The sequence below is a fragment of the Bombyx mori genome, chromosome 8 (genome assembly GCF_030269925.1).
Source record: "Bombyx mori chromosome 8, ASM3026992v2".
Lineage (NCBI taxonomy): Eukaryota > Metazoa > Arthropoda > Insecta > Lepidoptera > Bombycidae > Bombyx > Bombyx mori.
Window position 1 is genome coordinate 7,466,302 of NC_085114.1, and position 22,501 is coordinate 7,488,802.

A 22,501-nucleotide genomic window follows, 5' to 3' on the forward strand; every position below is an offset into this window, starting at 1 on the left:
CGATTTTCTCTGGACTTAACCATAAAGGAAAATGTGGAAGGAAATTGTCTAACCATTAAAATAACTTCATAATATAATCATAGTTTACAACAAAATATAGTCATCAGATGACCGCGAGCAAGGCTTGTGGTTTTTGCTGCTCAACTACTCAAGCGCACACGAATCGATGATAGCTTTGCTAAAATTAATGAATTCGTTTTTTATATTGCGAATTTGAGCGCAATATCTATCGTAAAAGCAGAATTTATTCACTGAATCTAATATATAAAATTCTCGTGTCACAATGTTCGTTCCCATACTCCTCCGAAACCGCTTGACCGATTCTCATGAAATTTTTTATGCATATTCAGTAAGCCTGAGAATCGGCTACTATCTATTTTTCATACTCCTAAGTGATTAGGGTTGTCCACCCCTTTTTTTTTTTTTTTTTTTTTTTTTTGTCAGGAGGAAATCGCCGGACTTCCGCCCTTCACTGGGGATGGAGGGCGGGGCATGTCGGAGTCGAACCGACTAAAACCTCCTGTCTCTCAACAACCAACGTCCAAACCTCGCATGAGACAAAACTCATGAAAAGGCAAAGGGGGGAAAGTGAAGCGTTTAGTGCGGAGCACATCTCTCCCATCACCCTCCCCCTCGGGACGCCGGACTGGCGGTCGTCGGCGTCACGACCACCAGCCCTCTCGGTCGGCAGGCTATCCGAAGCCCGCCTAGATGGCGCCGGTTAGAATGGTCTATCCTACGGAATACCCCGCTGGGTCAGAACCAGCGTGGGTTGAGGATAGCCGGCCTTCCATCACCCGGATGCTCATGCATAAAACGCGTGCAGAGCAGCTTACACGTCGTCTTCTTAGGCCCCCTTCGCCGGTCCCCAGGCCGACATGTGAGGGGACCCGAAACACTTAGAGGGCCAGGGCTTGGGCGATATCCGCCTCCCTGGCCCCCGCTCGACGGCGGCGGGCCTGTGCGTCTCTCACGCGCCCCGCCGCCTCCTTCTGCGAGATGGTGCACTCGCAGAAGTCGAGCATCGCCTTCCACGACTCGTCGTCGCCGAGCATCGATGCCACAACACTCGGCAACGACAAGTCGTTTCCTATTTTTGCGACGAGGACACGGCGCCACCCCTCCCATGCGGGGCAGGCGACGAGCGTGTGCTCCGCCGTGTCCAAGTCGCAACCACAATGGTGGCACTCTGCCGTCGGCTCGGCTCCGATCCGGTGCAGGAACTCACCGAAGCAACCATGCCCAGTGAGCACCTGCGTGAGCCGGAAAGTGAGGCGTCCTCTGTCACGATTCACCCAGTTCACAAGAACCGGGCGAATCGCCTCGACGGTCCTACGACCAGCCGAAGGATCGGCCAGCCGTCTAGACCATGACTCCAGTACGGACCGCCGAGATTGGGCCCTCCGCGCTCTGACCACACTGGGGCTGGGACGCGCCACGCCCCGTACACGAAGGTCAGCCCGCCACTGATAGTCAGCAGCGAGCGCCTCCGCCTCCAGGACCCAAGGCGGCGTCCCAGCCAGTACACACGCCGCCTCGAAAGAGATGGTGCGATAACCACGGATGACCCTGACCGCGATGGTGCGTTGCGGCCGTTGCAGCAGCTTCGCTACCCCCACGGCCAGGGACTGGCCCCACACGGGCGCCCCGTATAGGACCATTGATCGCACCAGGGTTGTCCACCCCTAACATATTTTTTTTTATTTGGACTTTTTCTTTTTGTTATAATGAGGTATTATGTGGTTGAATGAGGTTTTGTTATTTTTATTATATATCCCCTCATCGTTCACAGCACTACATACCTCTTTCACTCATTTACCACATCCTTACACACTTACAATAAGTGTAATAAGTTTTTTTTTCTACACTAGAAATTCCCTAGAAATCTTATATATGGCAAAACAATGTTTGCCGGGTCAGCTAATGTTGTTATAAATTTGTACATATAAATATGTTCAGAAGGTTTGAACACGTGAATGAACTTGAGCGAGATCAAAAATCGTGAATCTGATTGTTTTCGGTGGGTTACCAGCTACGAATAAATAATAAGTTACCAGCATTAATAATAGACGCAGAGATCAACAATTGTATTTTCTATTGCATATATACCTGCAGTGACAGCGTTGCACTGGTTTAAAGAAAACTTGTTTTTTTATGTGACACAATTTCAATTTCCAAACTATCCCTGACATTAGCATCTGAGTTGTAAAATCGTGGAGCTCCGTAGTTTTTGTTGTATTGAACTAATAAAATTTAATATGTATTTTGATTTTAACACTGACTTTTTACTGACATCGATAGACCACAGGGATCGTCCTTGCCACAACCTTATGGAATGGACAAATATTTACTTTTTTAAATTATACGAAGTTCAAAAGAAATCCTGGGTAGCGGGTGACTACGGTCATCATCGAATAGGTCGCAAGATTGTCTGACTTCGAAAGCAAACTTATGTAACATAATGTTTTCTTGACCCGCATATACCTAATTTTAGGTTGAATTTTTTTATTGGCAACCTTCACGTCTACTGACGACATTGAACCGCGGTTAATTCGCATTATCTCGTTATTCAAAGCACGTTTCGCTGCTAACACGACTAGGATTGTCCAACAAAAGCTGAGTGATATGAATCTTAAAGTAGTACGTACTTTTGATAATATTAGTCCGTATTTAAAATTGTTAGTATTAGATAACTCACTCACAATGCTTTTTTTAGAGTGGCGCCAAATTTAAAATGTTTTGTTAACTAAATACATACATACAAATAAATACATGCATATGCATTTCTAATATCTTTGACTCTCAAATCACTAGTTTCTGAATTCTTCTTCTCTTTCTCTTCTCTCTTCTCTTCTTTCTTCTTCTGAATTTAAATAATTTTCTCAAGATGTTTATGGAGTCTTTTTTTATGTATTTATTTAATAAGGCAATAATCTGCCTAAAGTCATGCGAATACAAGCATCCAAGGTTTTAGTAAACCTTGGCCTTTTGGAGCCTCTAAAACTTTTCGTGACATATGCGAAGGTCTGCTATTCCAACATCTTTTGAATACTAAAAATTAGTTAAGGACAATTCGATAGTAATAACGTAAAGATCTTCACGAACACACACATTTTATTTACATACGATGGGAACCTTAGAAGTTTGTGTTCTTTTTAACTGTCTTAAAAATATTATAGTTGTATGTATTCTTATATGTGTTTGGCGATTTCTCGCCGTTTGAGAGTTTTCACGTCAAACGACCCTTTTGCTTCATTGATTTATTTAAATTATGCACTCAATTTTCATTACTTTTCATCAATATCATTATAAATAAAAGACTATATTTTCACGGCAGATGCAATGTCATTATTTTTGGCTCCCAAACTTGAGAATACTTTTTGTATGGTTGACTCTGTGGTTTTATGCATTATTCGTTATGCCATTCATGGTTATGTTTCGGTACGGCTTGTTGTAGGTAGCGGGCTGGTCCTTTATTTGGTATAGCCGATGTCCATGAGTGAGAGTGACGACCTACTGCCGATCGAGGCCTAAGCTGCGAAGAAACATAATCGATAAAACGCTTGAAAACAAAATAAAACGATATTATTCAATCACAACACACATAATAACTGATTATAAAATGAGTTGATAAGTTAGTTTTATTTATTATAGTTACTACTAGCTTTTGCCCGCGACTCCGTCCGCGTGGAATAGTTACTTTGGCATAACGCTAAATTTTACCTCCCACTTCATTTACGTAGAAAGTGCAAAAAAATTTTGAATTATAAAATAATACTAAGGACCTATTTAAACCCCTATTTTGAAACATTCTTTATTGGTCCTCCACTTGTATTGGTCTTACCGTGATGTTATATAGCCTATAGCCTTCCTCAATAAATGGACCAGTAGTTCCTTAGATTAGCGCGTTCAAACAAACAAAGAAACTCTTCATCTTTATAATATTAGTATAGATAACACTTTCTCAGTTCCACGAATGGTATGTTTTTATAATCGTGATGAATTACTATCATCATATCATGGTCTACAATTTATGTAAATTAATACTCTGTTAATAACGCGTTTAGCATAGCAGTGGTTTATATCATTGCAGTTTAATCTCTATAATTGTAGTTGAAGTTGAGTAAATTGTGAATTTGTTCGTATTATATGCGTTCGAGCGAACTTTATTCAATCGAGTTGGTACTTTGTACATTAACTGTTGATTATTCAGGGAAGATTTTTGTTTAAAGGATTATTACATTTTTTTCAATATGGACAATATAGCTAGAGTGCGAGTGACTGCAATGAATTATTATATTTTATAAATTTAGCAAATGTCACAATGCGTTATTTTCTGATAAAGGTAAAAAGTCAGTCACACATGGTCAGGCAAGTAATGAATGTTACATAAATATACTTTGAGCACTTCTTCAAACAAGTTTATCAATGCCGTTGAAATTTTTATACATATAATTTAATCGGTAATTGGAAATTGTTTAATTAATAAATTTCATTTATTAGAAGTCTTTCGTAACCACAAAAAGACAAAACTTGAATTGAAATAATTCGAGTTTAAACCGTAAAACATTTTTCATGATATCCAATATTTGTGAAAACGAAACACAAATGTCAGTTATATGATGGAATCACGCAAATATTCAACTAACGTAATGGCCCGATAATAAATATGAGGTTTTGTGTTTACTCGCGCACTTAGCATCGTAAATCTTACGTTAGACATATATTGTATATGTTACCGGAAATCTGTATAATTCAGGTATTCTATACAATACCTAGGTAATGTATAGAATACCTAAAACGTTAAGGTAACGTATGAGATACTATGAATATTATATATTACTAGCTGACCCGGCAAACGTTGTTTTGCCATATATAAGATTTCTAGGGAATTTCTAGTGTAGAAAAAAAAACTTATTGTAAGTGTGTAAGGATGTGGTAAACGAGTGAAAGAGGTATGTAGTGCTGTGAACGATGAGGGAATATATAATAAAAATAACAAAACCCCATTTAACCACATAATACCTCGTTATAACAAAAAAAAAATGTCCAAATAAAAAAAAAATATGTTAGGGGTGGACAACCCTAATCACTTAGGGATTTGAAAAATAGATAGTAGCCGATTCTCAGGCTTACTGAATATGCGTAAAAAAATTCATGAGAATCGGTCAAGCGGTTTCGGAGGAGTATGGGAACGAACATTGTGACACGAGAATTTTATATATTAGATTATAGGTAATGTATACAATTCCTAGGTATTTTATAGAGTACCTGATGGTTTACCGGCAATGCGTAAAAGAAAATTAAAATTCTTCTGGCTTAACTAATATAATCTAATTTACTCATAAGTAATCAGTTAAAAATTAAGTAATCAGTTCTTTTACACATATTGCCGGCAGCGCATTCGGTATTGTATAGAACGCCTTGGCAAAGTAAATAAAATAAAACGAAAAATATTTCATACATTACCTTAAAGTTTTAGGTATTCTATACATTGCCTAGATGTTGTATAGAATACCGTATTATACAGATTGCCGGTAACATATATACATAAATTGATTGCACAGAAATATACATTTATTACGGTCACACGCAAGGACATGTAAGTGCATTTAAATGGTCTATCATGAATTCGGGTTTTATTTATGTGCGAACCGCGTGCTACTGGTCTTGGTTTTGTTTTATAAAGACGCTATTCTTAATGTTATTCGTTTGAGCCAATAAATTTATGTCTCATTTTCATTCAATGGATGCCTCGTTCTTATTCTGTGAATGTGAAAATTTGTTTAAATGTTTCATTTTAAAATTTAAATACATCCGACAGTAAAAAATAAACATGTATTCGCATATACCGTCGGTCATCTGATGAATATTAACTCCTAAATACACTTGCTACTTATTATATAATGATGTATTTCTATAAATATATGTAATATCTGTTCAGAATAGAGAATAGTATGAATGAGTAGATGTAATATATTTCATAAGGCCTTAAGTATCTCCAAAGTATTGCAAAAATTTCAAATCATATTTAAGATGGCGATATACTTATTATACATTATTAAATAGGACCTTTAAAAAAAAAAGTATACTTTCTGTGAAGTTTTCAAATAAATACTTGATTTACAAACAAAACCATTTTATGTATATAAAAAGTCGCCTTACGTTTTTTGTCACATACTCATATCGTGGAAACATAACATACATAAATATGTAATTAAGAAATCATGTTCAGCGTATTAATATTTATCTGATGTAGATCTCTTTAAGACAAAGTGTCGAACTAGTTACTCTAAATGTTTTTCCCACGCATTTGTATGCGTAGGCCAACCACTTAACAAGACATTTAGATACACAAATTTGTGATCTGCATATAAGAAAAACATAGTTCTTCTAACGCTGGATGTTTTTTTCTTAAATAGAAACGACACGACCTAGCCTGTCAAAACTTACATAACGATGATGCAATTGCTAAAGCGAGATGCTTTAGGCTTTTACTTGAGACGCGTAAGACAAAGGACATACGCACGCAAGTTTCGTAATTAGTAGAGACTTGAAAATATGCTAATAATAACCAGTTAAAACAAGGGCAGCAAATACACAGAATTGATTTAAGCCGTTGATTGAAGGTTGAGTTCCTTAGGCTAAATTTGCAGGTGATGTGAAAAGTAGACCTTCGAATCTATATAATTTATGTATAAGGTTATATGTGTGTGGGTATTGGTACGTTCACATGGTATGCTTCATTTTATTTCTGTAGATTACTACAATATATTTATATATGTTTAATGTTACAGTCTTTTCTTCGGTTTTTGTGAGTCGTATACATAATCCAAACTAATTTTTTTTGATAGTAAAAAACTTGAAATTAAATCTGCATAATTTATTGCTCTTGGCAGACGAGCATACGGCCCAACTGATGGTGAGTGGTTACCGTCGCCCATGGACTTAAGCAATGCCAAGGGCAGAGCCAAGCCGCTGCCTATCAAATTTTCATTTTTTACTGTCGTTGGGCGCTTGAAAGCCACCAATGCGGCATCACGTCGTGCTCATAGTTATGCCGAAGCAGTGGCTCCTTCCACATTTGAAAGATGGAACAGCTGTTATAAAATACTACCGAGACTTCGCCCTCATGCCTCAAGGATGGTTTCGGAATTCAAATTTCAACTACTCTGTTGCAAAAATTGCCGTGATGCCATTGTGGTATCTATCCAGGCAGGTTCTCAATTTCCCTAATAATTACGCTAATCCGTAAGCTTTGCACGTTCTCTTTCTCATAGTAATTCCCGTACGTATGTTGTACGTATGCTAGCTGCGTAATTACTTAGTAATAAACATAAGTTTAAGCTACCGACGGCTTAATCCATTTGAGCATTTGTATTTCTCTATACATCTAATTTCTGGTGACTTTTACCATAATTTTATTGTGGTAAGAGCCACGGTGCTTCCCTTTTATAAAATGATAAATAATGTCACGCAAAAGGAAATATAATTGACATTCTATGTTTTTTTTTTTGCTTAGGTGGGTGGACGAGCTCACAGCCCACCTGGTGTCAAGTGGTTACTGGAGCCAATAGACATCTACAACGTAAATGCGCCACCCACCTTCAGATATAAGTTCTAAGGTTTCCGTATTGTTACAACGGCTACCCCACCCTTCCACCAAGATGTGATGGTATCTTGTGCGCCCGCGCTGGTAGTACCACCACCCTGACTATTTCTCCCGTGGAGCATTAATGCGTTTCGGTTTAAAGAATAGAGCAGCCGTTGTACTACAAAAGAACACAGAACTCATGTTTCTAGGTGGGTGGTAGCCTTTACGTTGATGATAATTATGAGCTTCGGTGACTACTTAATATCACGTGGGCCGTGAGCTCGTTCACCCATCTAAGCAATAAAAAAAACTTGGTTTTCTTACTTCGTGATTTCATTAGGCTCGAAGATGTTCGAATTTAATTATGTTCATATAAAGTTTTATACATAGTATTACCCAAACGATTTCCACCTTTATTATGTTTATTGGTTGCTTCTTCATCAAGTTTTATAGGACGCACCTTAAAACGATTGACTTGCGACATCGATTTATAATTAAGTAATTAAACAGGTAACAAATAACCACGTTTTTTTTTAAAAAAAATATTGCTTAGATGGGTGGTTTTTTTTTTTTTTTTTTATGATTGAAAGTTTACTGGTGGCCCGAAGGCCTTTCCAGTTTCACCAGGACAGGTGGGCGAGCAAAGGCTCAGCCAAGAGGGGTGGGATTTGCTAACAACTGCCCGAGCGCCTCCGAAGGAGACCTAACAACTCAAGAGCAATTGTTTCGCGAATGAATCTACTACCGGATCGGAATCGCGACCCGCTGAGAAGATCCGGCGAGAAACTCAGCGGGCTGATGCATGGGTTAGGTTGCACGTCGACCTCTTTGTCGAGTTCGACGAGTACGGTTACCGGGGTCCCTAAGCCTGCCCCTAGTATTAGAGCTGAAGGCATCTAATGCAAAGGTTATTGGATCTGATGGATCCGTAAGGACGTGTCTAGGGCGTCGACGGTGACTGGCTCCTGCATGATCAGGATTCGGGGAGTAGTCAGCGGCGGCAACGATAAGGCGATTATCATGACGCATAGCCTTATCGAAGTATCGTTCCGACGCTGACTTCATGTATTTCCGAATTGATTCGAGGACCAGGTCGTCGTGTAGGTCAATGTTCCTCACGAACCACGGAGCCCCGACAGCTAACCTGCAAAAGCGGGATTGTAGGGATTGGAGGGTGTCTATTTGTGTGCGGGCCGCGTGAGCGAACACCACACTCGCGTAAGTCATGACGGGCCTTATGCAAGTTTTGTAAAGTGTCACCTTGTTCCGAAGGGACATTTTACTCCGCTTACAGATCATGGGGTAGAGTCTACCGAGAATAAACGCGGCACGGTCACGGACTGATTTTATATGCGGGCGGAATGTCATCGATGCATCCAGGGTAACGCCCAGGTACTTGACCTTCCTGGCCCAGGGTATGGGTTGTCTAAAGAGAGTAATCGGGGGTGTGAGATTCCTCCTCCTAATCCGGGAGGAAATCCGTGTGGAGCTTCCCCTCTGAAATAGCACCGCAGTACTTTTCGCTGGGTTGATGTCTATGCGCCATTTTCGGAACCACTGTCCTAGGGCTAGGGCTGCGCTCTGAAGCTTCTTCGCGATTAGGGACTTATTTCTACTAGAATAGTAAACAGTCGTGTCGTCGGCGAATAAAGCTAAATGGGTCGGCGGCGACCGGGGAATATCGTTGACGAATAAGCTAAATAGGAGGGGTGAGAGGACAGAGCCTTGCGGGACTCCAGCCATGAGAGGTCGTGGGGAGGAGCGGGTTCCCTCGACTCGATATCGAAAAGAGCGGTTCGACAAGAAGTCCCGTATGATGAGCACGAGACTATCCGGCACGCCCATGTTGAATAGTTTGAAAATCAAACCATTGTGCCAGACTTTGTCGAACGCTTTTGCGACGTCGAAGAAGAGAGCTCCCGTGTATAACGGTTTTGGTCGATTAAGCCCCACAAGAATGTGCTCCGTGAGCCGGTGCACCTGTTGAACGCATGAGTGATTTGTACGGAATCCGAATTGTTCATCGATAAGAATGCCCTTGGATGAGACGAAGTCTCTGAGGCGTTTGTAGAGCAGACGCTCATACAGTTTGCCTAGAGACATGAGGAGGCTAATCGGGCGGTAGCTCGTCGGATGATTTTTTGGTTTACCGGGTTTATGTATGCCGATAACGTCCGCTTCTTTCCACACCGCGGGAAAGATACAGTTCGCCATAGCGGCATTGAAAATAGATGCCAACATCACGATGAGTTGGACGGGTAGAAGTTTAATAACGCGGTTGGATATACCGTCGGAACCGGGAGCCTTGCGAGGACGTAGGTCTTTGATCAAGTCTTTAACTTCCATCGGGGTGACGGGTGGTAACGCATCAGAGGGTGGCAAGGAGGCTCTGCGTTCTACCTCACTGTCTACTAATTCTACATGAACAGGGTCCACGGATTGAGTGCTGGGCGTGCACTGGGTTTGCAATGTATCGGCCAGCAGCTCTGCTTTTTCGTCATCATCGAACGCCGCGAGTCGGCCTGAGGGGCCTACGAGGGGGGGCATAGTTACTACCGTATCCGATTTGAGAGTACGAGCTAAGCGGTAGTAAGACCTTTGAGAGGGCGCGAGTCCTTCTAAGAAATCAGACCATCTGGCATCTCGGACTTCGGTGATGCGAGACTTTACGTCGCGTTGTAGGGCACGCATTCGAATACGATTTTCCGCGGTAGGATACCTATCGTACGCACGGATCGAGGCGTTCTTAGCTCTAAGGAGTTCCCTAATATCGTCGGGCAATTTGAAGCGGTGAAGGAAGTCCTCCGCTACAACTTGCTTCGATGACCTATCTAATGTCGAGGTGATGTGTGACGTTACGATGTCTATGGCTTCAGCGGTATCCTGAGGAGACGGGATAGAGTCCGGACTAAACGGAAGCGATGGTGGATCAGATTCAGCCAGGCTGATGCCCAGCGTGTGCCAATCCACCACAGTCCTCGTGACGGGAACGGAATCGGGAGCGCGACCGAGCTTCATAACGACGGGACGGTGGTCTGAATCTAACTCTGAAACTACTTCGATCGAGTGTAAGCGCAGAGTTACGTTTTTTAATAACGCTATGTCGAGTATATCCGGGCGATGCGCGATATTTAGCGGGTAGTGAGTCGGGGTTAGCGGAGCGACGATATCGAAGGCGAGATCATCGACTAACGCGTCAAGCCGCCTGCCATTCGGGGTTGTGGTGTGTGAGTTCCACCTGATGTGTTTACAATTTAGGTCGCCCGCCAGAATGACAGAGCTCCCCATACCGAGCAGCGCCTCGATATCACTGCTTAGAACGATCTTATCCGGTGGAAGATAAACGGACGCGATAACGATCGGCGCGTGTCCCGTCAGTGAGATTCGGCACACTGATGCTTCGATATTAGCGAGCGCGGGAGGATCGAGCGGGACGCAATGCAGGGCTCTTCTATAGTAAATGACGGTACCACCACCACGGGCAGAGAGCCTGTCGTTCCTGACCATGTTATAGTTCGCGATTTTAGGGTCACGGCGCGCGGGCTTAAGTAGGGTCTCCTGCACTAAAAAGATATCAATTTGGTGGTCACGCAAAAAGTCAGAAACCTGATCACGTTGATTTGCGAGACCGTAAGCGTTAAAAAATCCTATCGTTACGGATAGGGGCTTTATTCTACTTATATACGCCATTGATTACCGGCGGAGTGAGGGGAGGACGTACGTATTTAATGACGCGTATACGTCGGCGTATTCCTGCACAACGGCGATAAAGTGTTGTGCAGTGGAGGCAGCGCGAATGGCGTCGCCCAAAGCGTTAACGCGCTCAAAGTTGATCGACTGAAAGAAGTCGATCGCTAAAGCGAGATTGTCGGACGCGGTCGGAGGGCAAGTCGCGGGAGAGGGACGAGTCGCGGGGGCGGGACGAATCGCGGAGGAGGGAGTTGTAGCCGTGTTCGTGTACGGCAGCGGTTTTGCCCAGGCCGAGACACTGGGCACCGCCGCCGGAACGAACGCTGGCTTAGCCTGCGACGCAGAGGGTGCCGAGGCTTTGATGTCTGGGCCGGAAGCTCGGAGGCGGTTTTGGCGGGCGACGCGGCGATTTATTTTAGGGGCTCGGGGGCAACCACGGTAATTCGCGGGGTGACCCTGTGTTCGACACAGGACGCAGCTAGGCGGTTCCGTCGCGGTTTTTTGGTCGCGAGCGCAGAGGGCCGTGGCGTGATCGCCCAAACACTTAACACATCGGGGGCGCGCGTGACAGTTACGGGAAGAGTGCCCGTACAATTGACAGTTATGGCACTGGCTAGGAGTGCCTTTTTTATGGGGGGCTTCGACAGCGATACCAGAGAGCCTACAGACGGTCTGTGTGTTAAAGATTTTCTTACCCTCGGGGGTAGGCTGGAGAGCGACTAGAACCATATTATATGGCTCCCTACCGCGACCGGTGTGCATACGGTGCACAGAATTCACTGGTAGGCCTTGTTCTAACAGGTCGGCTTTTACGAGCTCTACATCTAACTCTTTAGGGATTCCGCGTATTACAACGCGGAGTTCGCGCTCCTCCTGGAGCGTATACGTATGGAAACTTATACGCTCCTTACGGAGGTAGGAAGAGAGGGCCCTATGGTCGTCGGGTGTTTGAACCTTAATTTGAATGCCGTTCGCGAGGTTACGGGCATTCGTGAAATTTATATTTTTGGCCTTAAGGGCCAGGCAAACTCGATCCCAAGCTGCCTTCTCCTGAAGGATAACCGGGGGAGGGGTCTGGGTTTTATTTTGTGCCACCGGACGCGGCGACGGAGTGGCACGGGCTGGGGGCGCAACGGGAGTCTGAGGGCGGGGGCGCGACGCGTTCACGGCTTTGCTAATTTTAGCGGCCGCGGGAGCTCGAGACTCCGCGGCACGCTTCTTACCCTTCTGTACCAGGGTGAATCCATCCGTCGATGAGGCGGGGGCGAGGTCGACCTCCATGTCCGAGTCAGAGTCGGAGCACGAGGAGGCGGGTGCAGGCGACCTACGAGCAAGTGTAGGTGTTTTAGAGGGCGCGACGGAGGCCGCGGATGATCGCTCAGCTGAAACGATGGTCACGGCGGACGACGCAGCAGCTTTTCTCGCCAGTATAGGCGACACGGAAGCGGCAGGCACGACAGAGGCTGCGGTGCTCAATGCAGAAGCTCTGCACGCAGGTACAGGCGACGCAGGAGCAGCGAGCGCGGCGGAGTCCTCGAGAGGGCTCGCAGTGTGATTGGCCTTGAAGGCCAAAAACTCCGAGGCGAGCTGTGGGTGGCGAAGTCGGAGGAATTCCGCGAATACAGCGTCCATGATCGCTGAGTACCCAGGTGGGGCGGCCCCGGGTCTTGAAAACACTCGCCTTGCGGCGAGGCCCCAACTTCTCGGACCTGAGCGGTTCTATTGAACACAGGTGGCAATGCGGCGCGATTACTACAGGACAAAGAAAAAGCACAACAAAACAGAAATTACGAAAAGAAACAAAACAAATAAATACTTGCAGGAAACCAATTTGTCGGCAGATGTACCACGAACACAGAAACAACAAAAGGAAACAAAACAAATAAAAACTTCCAGAAAGAGCACTTAGTCGGCAGATGTACCACAAACACAGGCCGCGCGAACAATGGCCGGGCTAACAAAAGCCGGGCGAACAAAGACCGGGCGATCGAGTGGACGATGAGCACGTCCGCACGTGACGGGTGCCTCTATCGGAATGAGATGGGTGGTCTAGCTCACAGCCCACCTGGTGTTAAGTGGTTACTGGAGCCCATGGACATCTACAACGTAAATGCGCCACCCACCTTGAGATATAAGTTCTAAGATCTCAGTATAGTTACAACAGCTGCCCCACCCTTCAAACAGAAACGCATTACTGCTTCACGGCAGAAATTAGCTGGGCGGTGGTACCTACCCGCCACTATTGAGGGACATTATGCAGATTAAATTACTGCAGTCACTCATTTAAACAGCTCAATTTATTTAAATGTATATCTTTCGTTACCAGTAATCGTTGCAAGTCAATCAAGACGGTTGGATTTGGTTAAAAACGCCGAGGTTTTAATGTTTTTTTTTTTTTTTTTTTCGTTTCGTTGTTCGTAAAAAGTTTCTGCAAAACCTATTGTGCGATTGTCAGTTCATGAATAATTTATAGAATACGGCATCGACAGGTTTGGCGGGATTTCGTAAATCGATTGAATGTTGTAATTGGACCCGATTTGTATCTGATCGCATCTCAAGACATTGACTGATGTGCAAATTCAATTCAATTACTAATCTCAATTTGACAGGTAATTCAAGTTTATGAACAATAAAATTTATTTTACATTGACATGTGGATTACTGTTGAATTTGTTACTGCATTGTCCACATAAGAATGTTGTTTTATCAGATTAAAGTGTCATTTGGTTTACTACTTGATATAATACCAGTAAGGTAAATGCCAAGTTACTGTAAATTTTAATGCGTAAAAAATTAGAATACTCATGTTTAGATCCAAGCTTTATTTTGTAAGGATTTTAATCGTAAAAAACCTGTATCGAGATGACTTATATGAATCAAATATGGTTGAGCATTTTTCGTTATTTTCAAATATAGCTTAACGTGTTTTTGAATAATAAAAATAATGTTTTTTAATTCAGTAAATCATAAAAAATACATACGCAATCAGAAGTTATTTATTAATTTATCAAATAATATTCAAACTTCTTGTTTTATAACGCGACTAGTGTATTGGTTTAATTGAAAATATATTAAAATGATTGAGTAATGAGCTTTTATATTTTAAACTAAGAGTTCCTAATATATTTTTATTTATCATGAAAATGATATTAATTTCTTTTTTATTGCCTTTGTAAGCAGACGAGCATACGGCCCACCTGATGGTGAGTGGTTACCGTCGCCCATGGACTTCAGCAATGCCAAGGGCAGAGCCAAGCCGCTGCCTACCGCTTAATACTCTCCACAAGCCTCGTTTATAGAAGGACATGTCATAGCGCTCGGGAAACACCGTGGAGGGGAGCTCATTCCATAGCCGGATGGTACGTGGCAAAAAACGTCTCTGGAAACGCACTGTGGATGACCGCAGTGGCTCCAGGTAGTATGGATGAACTCTACTCCGGTGGCAGGCGGTGCGATGGTAAAAACGAGACGTTGGTATCATCTCGAACAATTTCTCAGAGCACTCCCCATGCGGTACAAAATACAGAGGGAACCGAAGTCCCTCCGCAGACCCAGATCCAGACCCGGGTTTTTTCATTGGGTTTAAACATAATTTAATATGCTCGTTGTTTTTAAATTGATGAACATGACAGTTTATTCTTAAATACTCAATTCAATTAAATTTTGATGACATCATTATTGACTTGCACATGAAATAATAAAAATTTGATTTTAAATAATAAAAAACATCGAACGCTGAGGTCGGCGTAGTTCAAGGTTTCTGAATATTTTTTTCAACGAAACTAATTAAGTTTGAATGTATTCATTTTATTTATAGTTTTCGTCAACTCATTTCGTTCCCAGTTCTTGTGCTTTTTTTACAGCGAATTGTTAGTGGACGGCAGGCCTTCACGGTTCATTAGACAATTGAATCTTTAATTAACATTGCGTATTACACGAGGATCCTATTCGATAACGTTTCTTATGCAACAAGTTCTTTAACTTAGATAATAGATTTAGTAAACAATACGCGTTACATGTTCGCTTTTAAGCGGTTTCAAATATTTGCATGCATACTTAATAATTAAGAAGCGGTTAAGCAAGTAGTAGGTGCTTCTGAATTTTACTAATGAAAATTTATTGTTTATTGATTAAAATAATGTTGATTAAATTTAAAAAAAAATCAATATCATAACATGAGATATTTTAATCCATATTAAAAACATTTTCATTTCCAAAAGTTCTATTTGTTTAATAGTTTTTAAATTCTAAACCACGAGAAACAGTGTGTTTTTTGGAATAGTGTCCCCGATTTTGTTATCATACATAATAAGGATTTCTATAAGAAGCCTATATTTAATTTTGGTTTTTATTGAAGACAGTTCTAGTCAAAGAATTTCTTGTTAAAAACGCGGCGATAAATGTTACATTTAAATTCTAGCTCGTTCTCAAAACGATCTAAGTGAACAGTTCACGAAGGTGATAAATTCCGTCCGTCGAATGATGCCTGACTGTTTTCTTTTGAGTTTGGTTCATTTGATGAATTAAAGTGGGTTATATTACCACGAGAGGAGTGACTCCGCACGTTTGTTTACGTATATTATTCTACACTGATGAACTGCTACTGTTTTAAGTATATTCAAACAACTTACCATGTATTGTGAGGCAATAGTTCCGTTAAGCATAGTTTTAATAGTAATTTTCCTGTACACCTCTTGTCTTTATAAAGGCTTAAATATTTCAGCTGTTGTTACGCAATCGGAGTTATCGGTGCACTGATGTTCTGCACTTAAAGGCTACGTATTAGGGACACGGCTGGACCAACCATTTCATACAATACACTTGTTTATTGATTACGAAAGTATCGTTTACTGGTATTATTATGTGGTTTTAATATAAGTTACGTATTTGCTGAAGCTAAGACGTCTTGTGACGGGTAGGTACCATCACCTTGCCTATTTCTGCCGTGAAGAAGTAACGCGTTTCGGTTTGAAGGGTGGGTCAGCCGTTGTACTTTAAAAACTGAGGCCTTAGAATTCATATCTCAAGGTCCCATCCCAACCTAACCTATCTAAGCATTAAAAAAAAGTTATCTGATATTATATCCAGCAGTAGACGTCTGGGGATTGTTTATGATAGTTTACGGTTCGTAACTACGAACTACTACAGTACTTTCATCTATATTTCCCATGTTTGTATCAGCTTTTGTCATAAAAACCGCGCTAAAATTATACAAATTGTATTTCTCCGATTCTATTACGTTCAAAATTAATATACTTTATTAGTTTTAGTTCTGAGAATAAATCTTTTTTAAGGTAATCATCATCATCATCATCATTATCCTGCGCTTCTCCCAGTCACCTTGGAGTTAGCGTAACATGTTTTCTCCTTCCATACTCTTCTATCACATACCATTTCTTCGCTCACTCCCCTCTTACCCATATCGTCTTTCACGCAATCCATTCATTTCATCTTAGGTCTACCTCTTCCTCTATATCCTCTATATATTTTTTAAGGTAAATTACTTCTAAAACTCCTTGTGACGTACAAATTTACGAGCACATTGTATCGTTTGTAATGTTGTAATGAGAAGCACGCTCGAATAAATTTTATAAGAATTGTGTGCTTAGCTGTACCTTACACGGTCTCGGAATAAGTAATTTGTGTTATTAAATGTTTTGTCACGGCATAATCGGCGTTCGGTGTTACTGTATGATTACATTTAATGAGTATCCATGTTTGTTAGAAGTTTTTTTTGTAATGTTAACTTTATTTTAGTGTTTGTTTAAAAAATAATGTTATAAAGACTGTGGGTAACATTGTGGATCGCAATGTTTACGTACCTGGGTTTATGTAAATCTGCATGTTAACGCAAGCTACGGTATGGGCAAGGGTAATGTTAGGTATGTAAGTTGTGGTACCACATAGATTTCTTTAGACCTTGCTTGGTATAGCTCTGAAAAAGGTTATAAGAAAGTGATCCATTGTATTGGATTATGTTATTCTCAATCAAACGTAAATATAGAAACAAATAAAAATTTGTATTTAAGTTATAGAAAAGTTATTTCGTACTGACACTAAAGTGTGCATGTGGGTAAATACACTGACAATACATTGAGGTCATAACTTCTGCTTATTGGCGGGATTGATTGATAATTTAATGTTGAATTCTTGGCAGTAAATCAACTGCGTAATTAGACCATCGACAAACGAAATATGACGAAAAAAAAACAAGCCTAAAATAATATTCAAACTTAGAGAGATAGACACATTTTTGTGTCGCTTAATCTCGTAAATTTTTCCACTTTATAATATTTTTATTTTATTTTAGAACTAGAACGTCAAATTAAAGGAGATGCGACTATAATAAAATATTTTGTTGTCTAACAATTGAAAAAGTACGTAGTTAATGTGAATTAAAGTCATTGCGGTATTTCACCTCTTCATTGCCAAACCTAATAAGGGTTTCTTTATCTTAAAGCCCGGCTTCAGATACAATATAGGAATTAAGTCAACAAACTACAAGAAAAAGCGTGTGTTCCTTGCCAAAGATATTTCTGATTTTTTTTATCGACAATTTCAGTAGTAATTCGATTGAAAGAAAAGCTATCTTTGCGCTACCGAAAATAAAATCGCTTTTTGAATGCTTGCAGGTTTTTTTCAGATTTAAATTTAATATTTGTGAAGAAAGTATCGACTTGTATATCGAGTTTCCATTTCTGACGATCGAGGTCAAGTGAGTCACGACTGTATACGGGAAGGCTGTTCGTTAACTTCTTGATAATCGATTCGGTAAACTGTTTAAGGCTGGTGGCACAGTTAGGTATTAGGATATTTTTTTATTGCTTTGATGGGTGGACGAGCTCGCAGCCCACTTTAAGTTATGTGTTAAGTGGTTACTGGAGCCCATAGACACTTACAACGTAAATGCGCCACCCACCTTGAGATATCAGTTCTAAGATCTCAGTATAGTTACAACGGCTGCCCCACCCTTCAAACCGAAACGCATTACTGCTTCACGGCAGAAATAGGCAGGGTGGTGGTACCTACCCGTGTGGACTCAAGAGGTCCTACCACCGGTAAAATATACCAGGTATACCTGTAATCTGAAGCGAAGACAGCTGGAGGCACCCCGGATTCAAAGAAATCTGTTGTCCCCGCAGGTTGAATAATTACTTATATCATTTGTGTTACATTTTGTGACTGTCACGTAATGACGATTTCTGCCGATTTAGGTGTTCGAGAAAGGGGGTACCCTGAACGTGGAAATCATTATTGATTTTTGGAACAAATTGCTTGGAACATTAATTTTTTAAGCTTCCTATTATTAGATGTATAAAACTTGGTTATGAGTTTTCCTGATACCTTTTAAAGTGATATCTTTTACCTAACAAAAACTGGCAGACCCTAAGTTTTTGTTCAAAATTTATGTAAATCTATGCAAAACGTTTTAAAATTCGTTTTGGCCATATCAGACTGTAGATACCGCTAACACCCTAGTTATTATTTGATCGTGCAATTCTGCAATTACAAATCAGTTGACATTTAAATTTATGCGCATCATAATAAAGCCTTGGATGAAAAATGTGAAAAATTTGACGCACAGACGCTAATGAAATGTATTATGAAGGAAGCTTGTGGTAATAAAAATATAGACGTGCTAATAACAGTTTTTTTACATTATTTGTTACGTTTATTATTACAACGAAAGCGAAAGAGACCAGACATTAATGATTCCAACCGCCAACCACTATGGATTGTGAAGTCGTTCTCAATGACTGGTAGTAGTTCTAGGATGTATTGTAAGACCACAAGTGTAGCTACTACCATTTTACCAAGGACTAATATCCTGAGCATGATTATCGTCATGTTCACGCATCCTGCACTAGGTTTGCCAATTCGCGGTCTCCCTTCAAGAATATGTGTAGCTCAACAGTTATTGGTTATCCCGCTGATATGGCCAGCCCATTGGCACTTTCGCTCCCTAATTCGCTATGCTATGTTCGATAACTTTGGTTTTCTGTCAGACCACCTCGTTCCAGATTCTATCCTTCAGAGAAACTCCAAGCATAGACCTCTCCATAGCTCACTGAGCGACTTTGGCTTCGTATTTCAAGACATATAGGACTCACAGAGCGAAAACTTTCGTCTTTAGACCCTACGATGAAAGTACTCGACGTAATTTCCCAAAGGCCGCCCAGCCCAGCTGTATTCTTCTACTGGCCTCGTTCTCGAAGATGTTTTACCCAACTGTAATGTGTGCCTAAGGTACACATGAACATGATCACAAGAATAACAAATTTCTATAGCTTTGCATGAAATTGTTAGCGTTTTTGTAGTTATTAAACTGTACTTTACATATTTTCTTGCATATTAGTTTTTCTATAATCTTCCGAACTTTTAAATTTTTTTTGGGCTCCTTTAGATATTCGTATTTGAGTTCCATACAATGTTTTGTATTTTATAAAATCAATACGTAATCTGGGAACAAATAATACATCGTCATCTGTCCTCAAACTACGATTCTTCGTTTGCTAAACATTTTTATATAAATTTAATTATATAAAACTATATAAAACACTCCGAGAAAGTGCAACCTAACTTGGTTTTTAAATGAACATTTGTCGGATTTATTAATTGACCCCAAGATCCTCAACTCAGTAGTCGAAGACACGAACTATTACGCCGTCAAATCAAAATTTTGTTTCCTTAGAAATCATAAAACAGTGCTAGCTTAATGATTAAATTTATAAAAATAATAATTAGTCACATTTTGTACGAATGATTGATACCGTGAAGAATAGCACTTAATTATAATTTAAAAAATGAATTAAATTGTAGAACAGCCGTATCTTGGTAATGAATGACAACGGCTTTTGGAATACAATGTTTTTGTATATGATGTTAAGGTCAAACGGAAATTAATTTTATTAATCTATTCAAGTCAAACTAATAAAATTTGGGGAAGTCTGACAAATCAATTTGGAAAGTTTCAAAATTTTTAATTCAAGGAAAGCGGTGAATGCTGTTATGAAGGCATGACGTGGCCCCTGGGTATTGTTGGGTGCTATTGTCTAGCCTAATTCTGCCCAAAGTAATTATACTATCATATTAGGTTCATTAGAATTTGGAACTAGTTACATAGTAGTAGTATGTAGTGAATTAGTATTTAATATGTTATTTACTTTCGCGGTAGCATAGAATAAAAATAGGAACCAATTTAAAAACAAAACTTCTTTTTTTTTTCTCGACACGTCTTGCTCTCTGCGACTAACAGTCACGGCATCTCTTATGAATTATGATAATACGTGTATTTTTTTGTACTGTCGTCAAAATGAAACCAGACAAGGTCAAAACATACAATTCGTCGTTAGAATTCATTGCGAAGAAATACATTGCCACTTTCACTCTTAAACTTGAAGAAGCACTTAAAATGAATGAGCAATGTAAATTTTATTAAACGATTCATTTTGGAGTATGAAATATTAATAATAGAAAATTCAGAAATAAGGATGATTTTTTCATTAACGTTGGAAAAATATATTATTGAGCTCGAACTGTACCGTTGCTCTGCTATTTTTATGGGGAAATAATGTATTACATTTCCTTTAAATTTTGCATTTTAACTTTATTTTGCCTTTCTATATACCAGTAGCCTCAGTTATTCAATGAAGATTTGATACCATATGTCACAAAGCGAGCAGTGGTTTTCACGTTGTCTATGCGCTTCGATTAACCCACGTTTGAGATTATTTTTAAAGATTATTCTAGAAAACAAAAATAGTGATACTATAGGTATTTTTAGTAATACAGTGAAGCGAAACTGCGCAATAGAAATGCGTAAAATATATATTTTTATTTCAAAATAACAATATAATTTATATTGTTTACTTCTTCACTTTGTCTTTTGATACAAGTGTTCGCTTATTCATAAACACACTTCGAGTGGTTCTTTATTCTGATATTTTACATAACAGAAAGTTCTTTGAAATATATCGTTGTAATATTATGCAATTTAATTTACATGTTCCATAACGTTACTATAAACTTTTTGTTAGAATTACAGCTAAGACATTGTTTCCTCAGGATTTATAAATGTGGTTATATATCTGTGTTTGCAGTCAGCGCGTTTACTCTTCGAAACAGGATCCAGAAGCGTATATTTCGAGCTCCAGTTAATGTCCAAATGTTAAAGAGACGAAACATCGCCTCAGCTAGAATCACTCACATTGCGTTTACTAACAACGATAGTAGTTAAAATTATATATGTCGTTTAAAAACGATACAAAATACGCTTGACTAATCGCTAATTTTTTCTTTTATCCTTTTCAATTATTTATTTAGTCAGCAAATTAGAGTGAAGTTACAAGTTTATTGTATTTATTTTAATTGAAACGAATTCGACTATTTAAAACAGAGTGCATAATAATTTCGTAGAAAAAATAAGCAGGATCGTGGTAGTCCCACGGGCTTACAACATTACACCAGTTGTTCTTAACCCGTTTTATTGGCTTGATCTATGTTTAATCTCTATGTAATGGGTTTTTTTAACATAATAATATAAAAAAATAACTTTTAAGACCTTTTTCTACCGATGGAAAGGAGAGTCGTCAAGAGACTTGTCAACAAGTGCGTTAATCGGATAACAATTGTCCGATTAACTTGAAAATTTGCTCGTATCAAGAACTCATGTAAATAACATAAACTTATTACTTTAATTGTTTTAGCTTTACTTCAGTTTTCAATTTAAGTCAAGTTTTTTTTACATTTAATAATTTTTTTTAAATTGAGTTACAATGCGGAAAAAAGTGTAATGTTTATTTTCGACCACAACCCGGTATGTGGAAACATTTTTGTGCTAATTCAATTTTTTGTTTTCTTGCAGGTATCTCAGTGATGAATTGACAGAATGCCCCTTACAGCACTATCTCGGGAAACGCCACCGGCGTCACCGCCCTTACAGGCTGCAACATTTGAGGAGGTTCTAGCAAAGGTATAAAGAATTTCATTTAGGCATAAAGTATCGTTTATTTTGGTACTGACAACTTGAGTTATGTGATAACGATTTGGTATATACTAGGTATACATCTATTCTGGAGCAGGTATTATATATATGTTTTTAATTATTATACCGTCTACTGGTCGCAGGGCGTCGCCCATTTTTGTAGTTAAGCAGAAATGCGTTTCGGTTTGAAGGGTGGGGCAGTCGTTATTCTATAAAACTTAAACATAGTATTC

At 40.0% G+C, this 22,501-nt stretch overlaps 2 protein-coding genes across 3 annotated transcripts in view; both read left to right on the top strand.

Moving 5' to 3' along the window:
* The window catches only part of LOC101747091 (serine/arginine repetitive matrix protein 1), a 177,580-nt gene that overhangs the window by 15,128 nt on the left and 139,951 nt on the right, over nt 1-22,501 (top strand). Inside the window, exon 2 of the mRNA XM_012695519.4 lies at nt 22,149-22,256. Coding sequence (XP_012550973.1) covers nt 22,173-22,256 — 84 coding nt within the window. The 5' untranslated portion in view covers nt 22,149-22,172. The remainder of the gene's footprint in view (nt 1-22,148; nt 22,257-22,501) is intronic.
* Nucleotides 12,262-22,501, top strand: part of UGT39C1 (UDP-glycosyltransferase UGT39C1) — a 155,754-nt gene continuing 145,514 nt past the window's right edge. Inside the window, exon 1 of one of the 2 annotated variants that reach the window (XM_062669533.1) lies at nt 12,262-13,328. The gene's annotated coding sequence lies outside the window, so the exon portion shown is untranslated. The remainder of the gene's footprint in view (nt 13,329-22,501) is intronic. The other variant, XM_062669534.1, reaches the window with a different exon arrangement.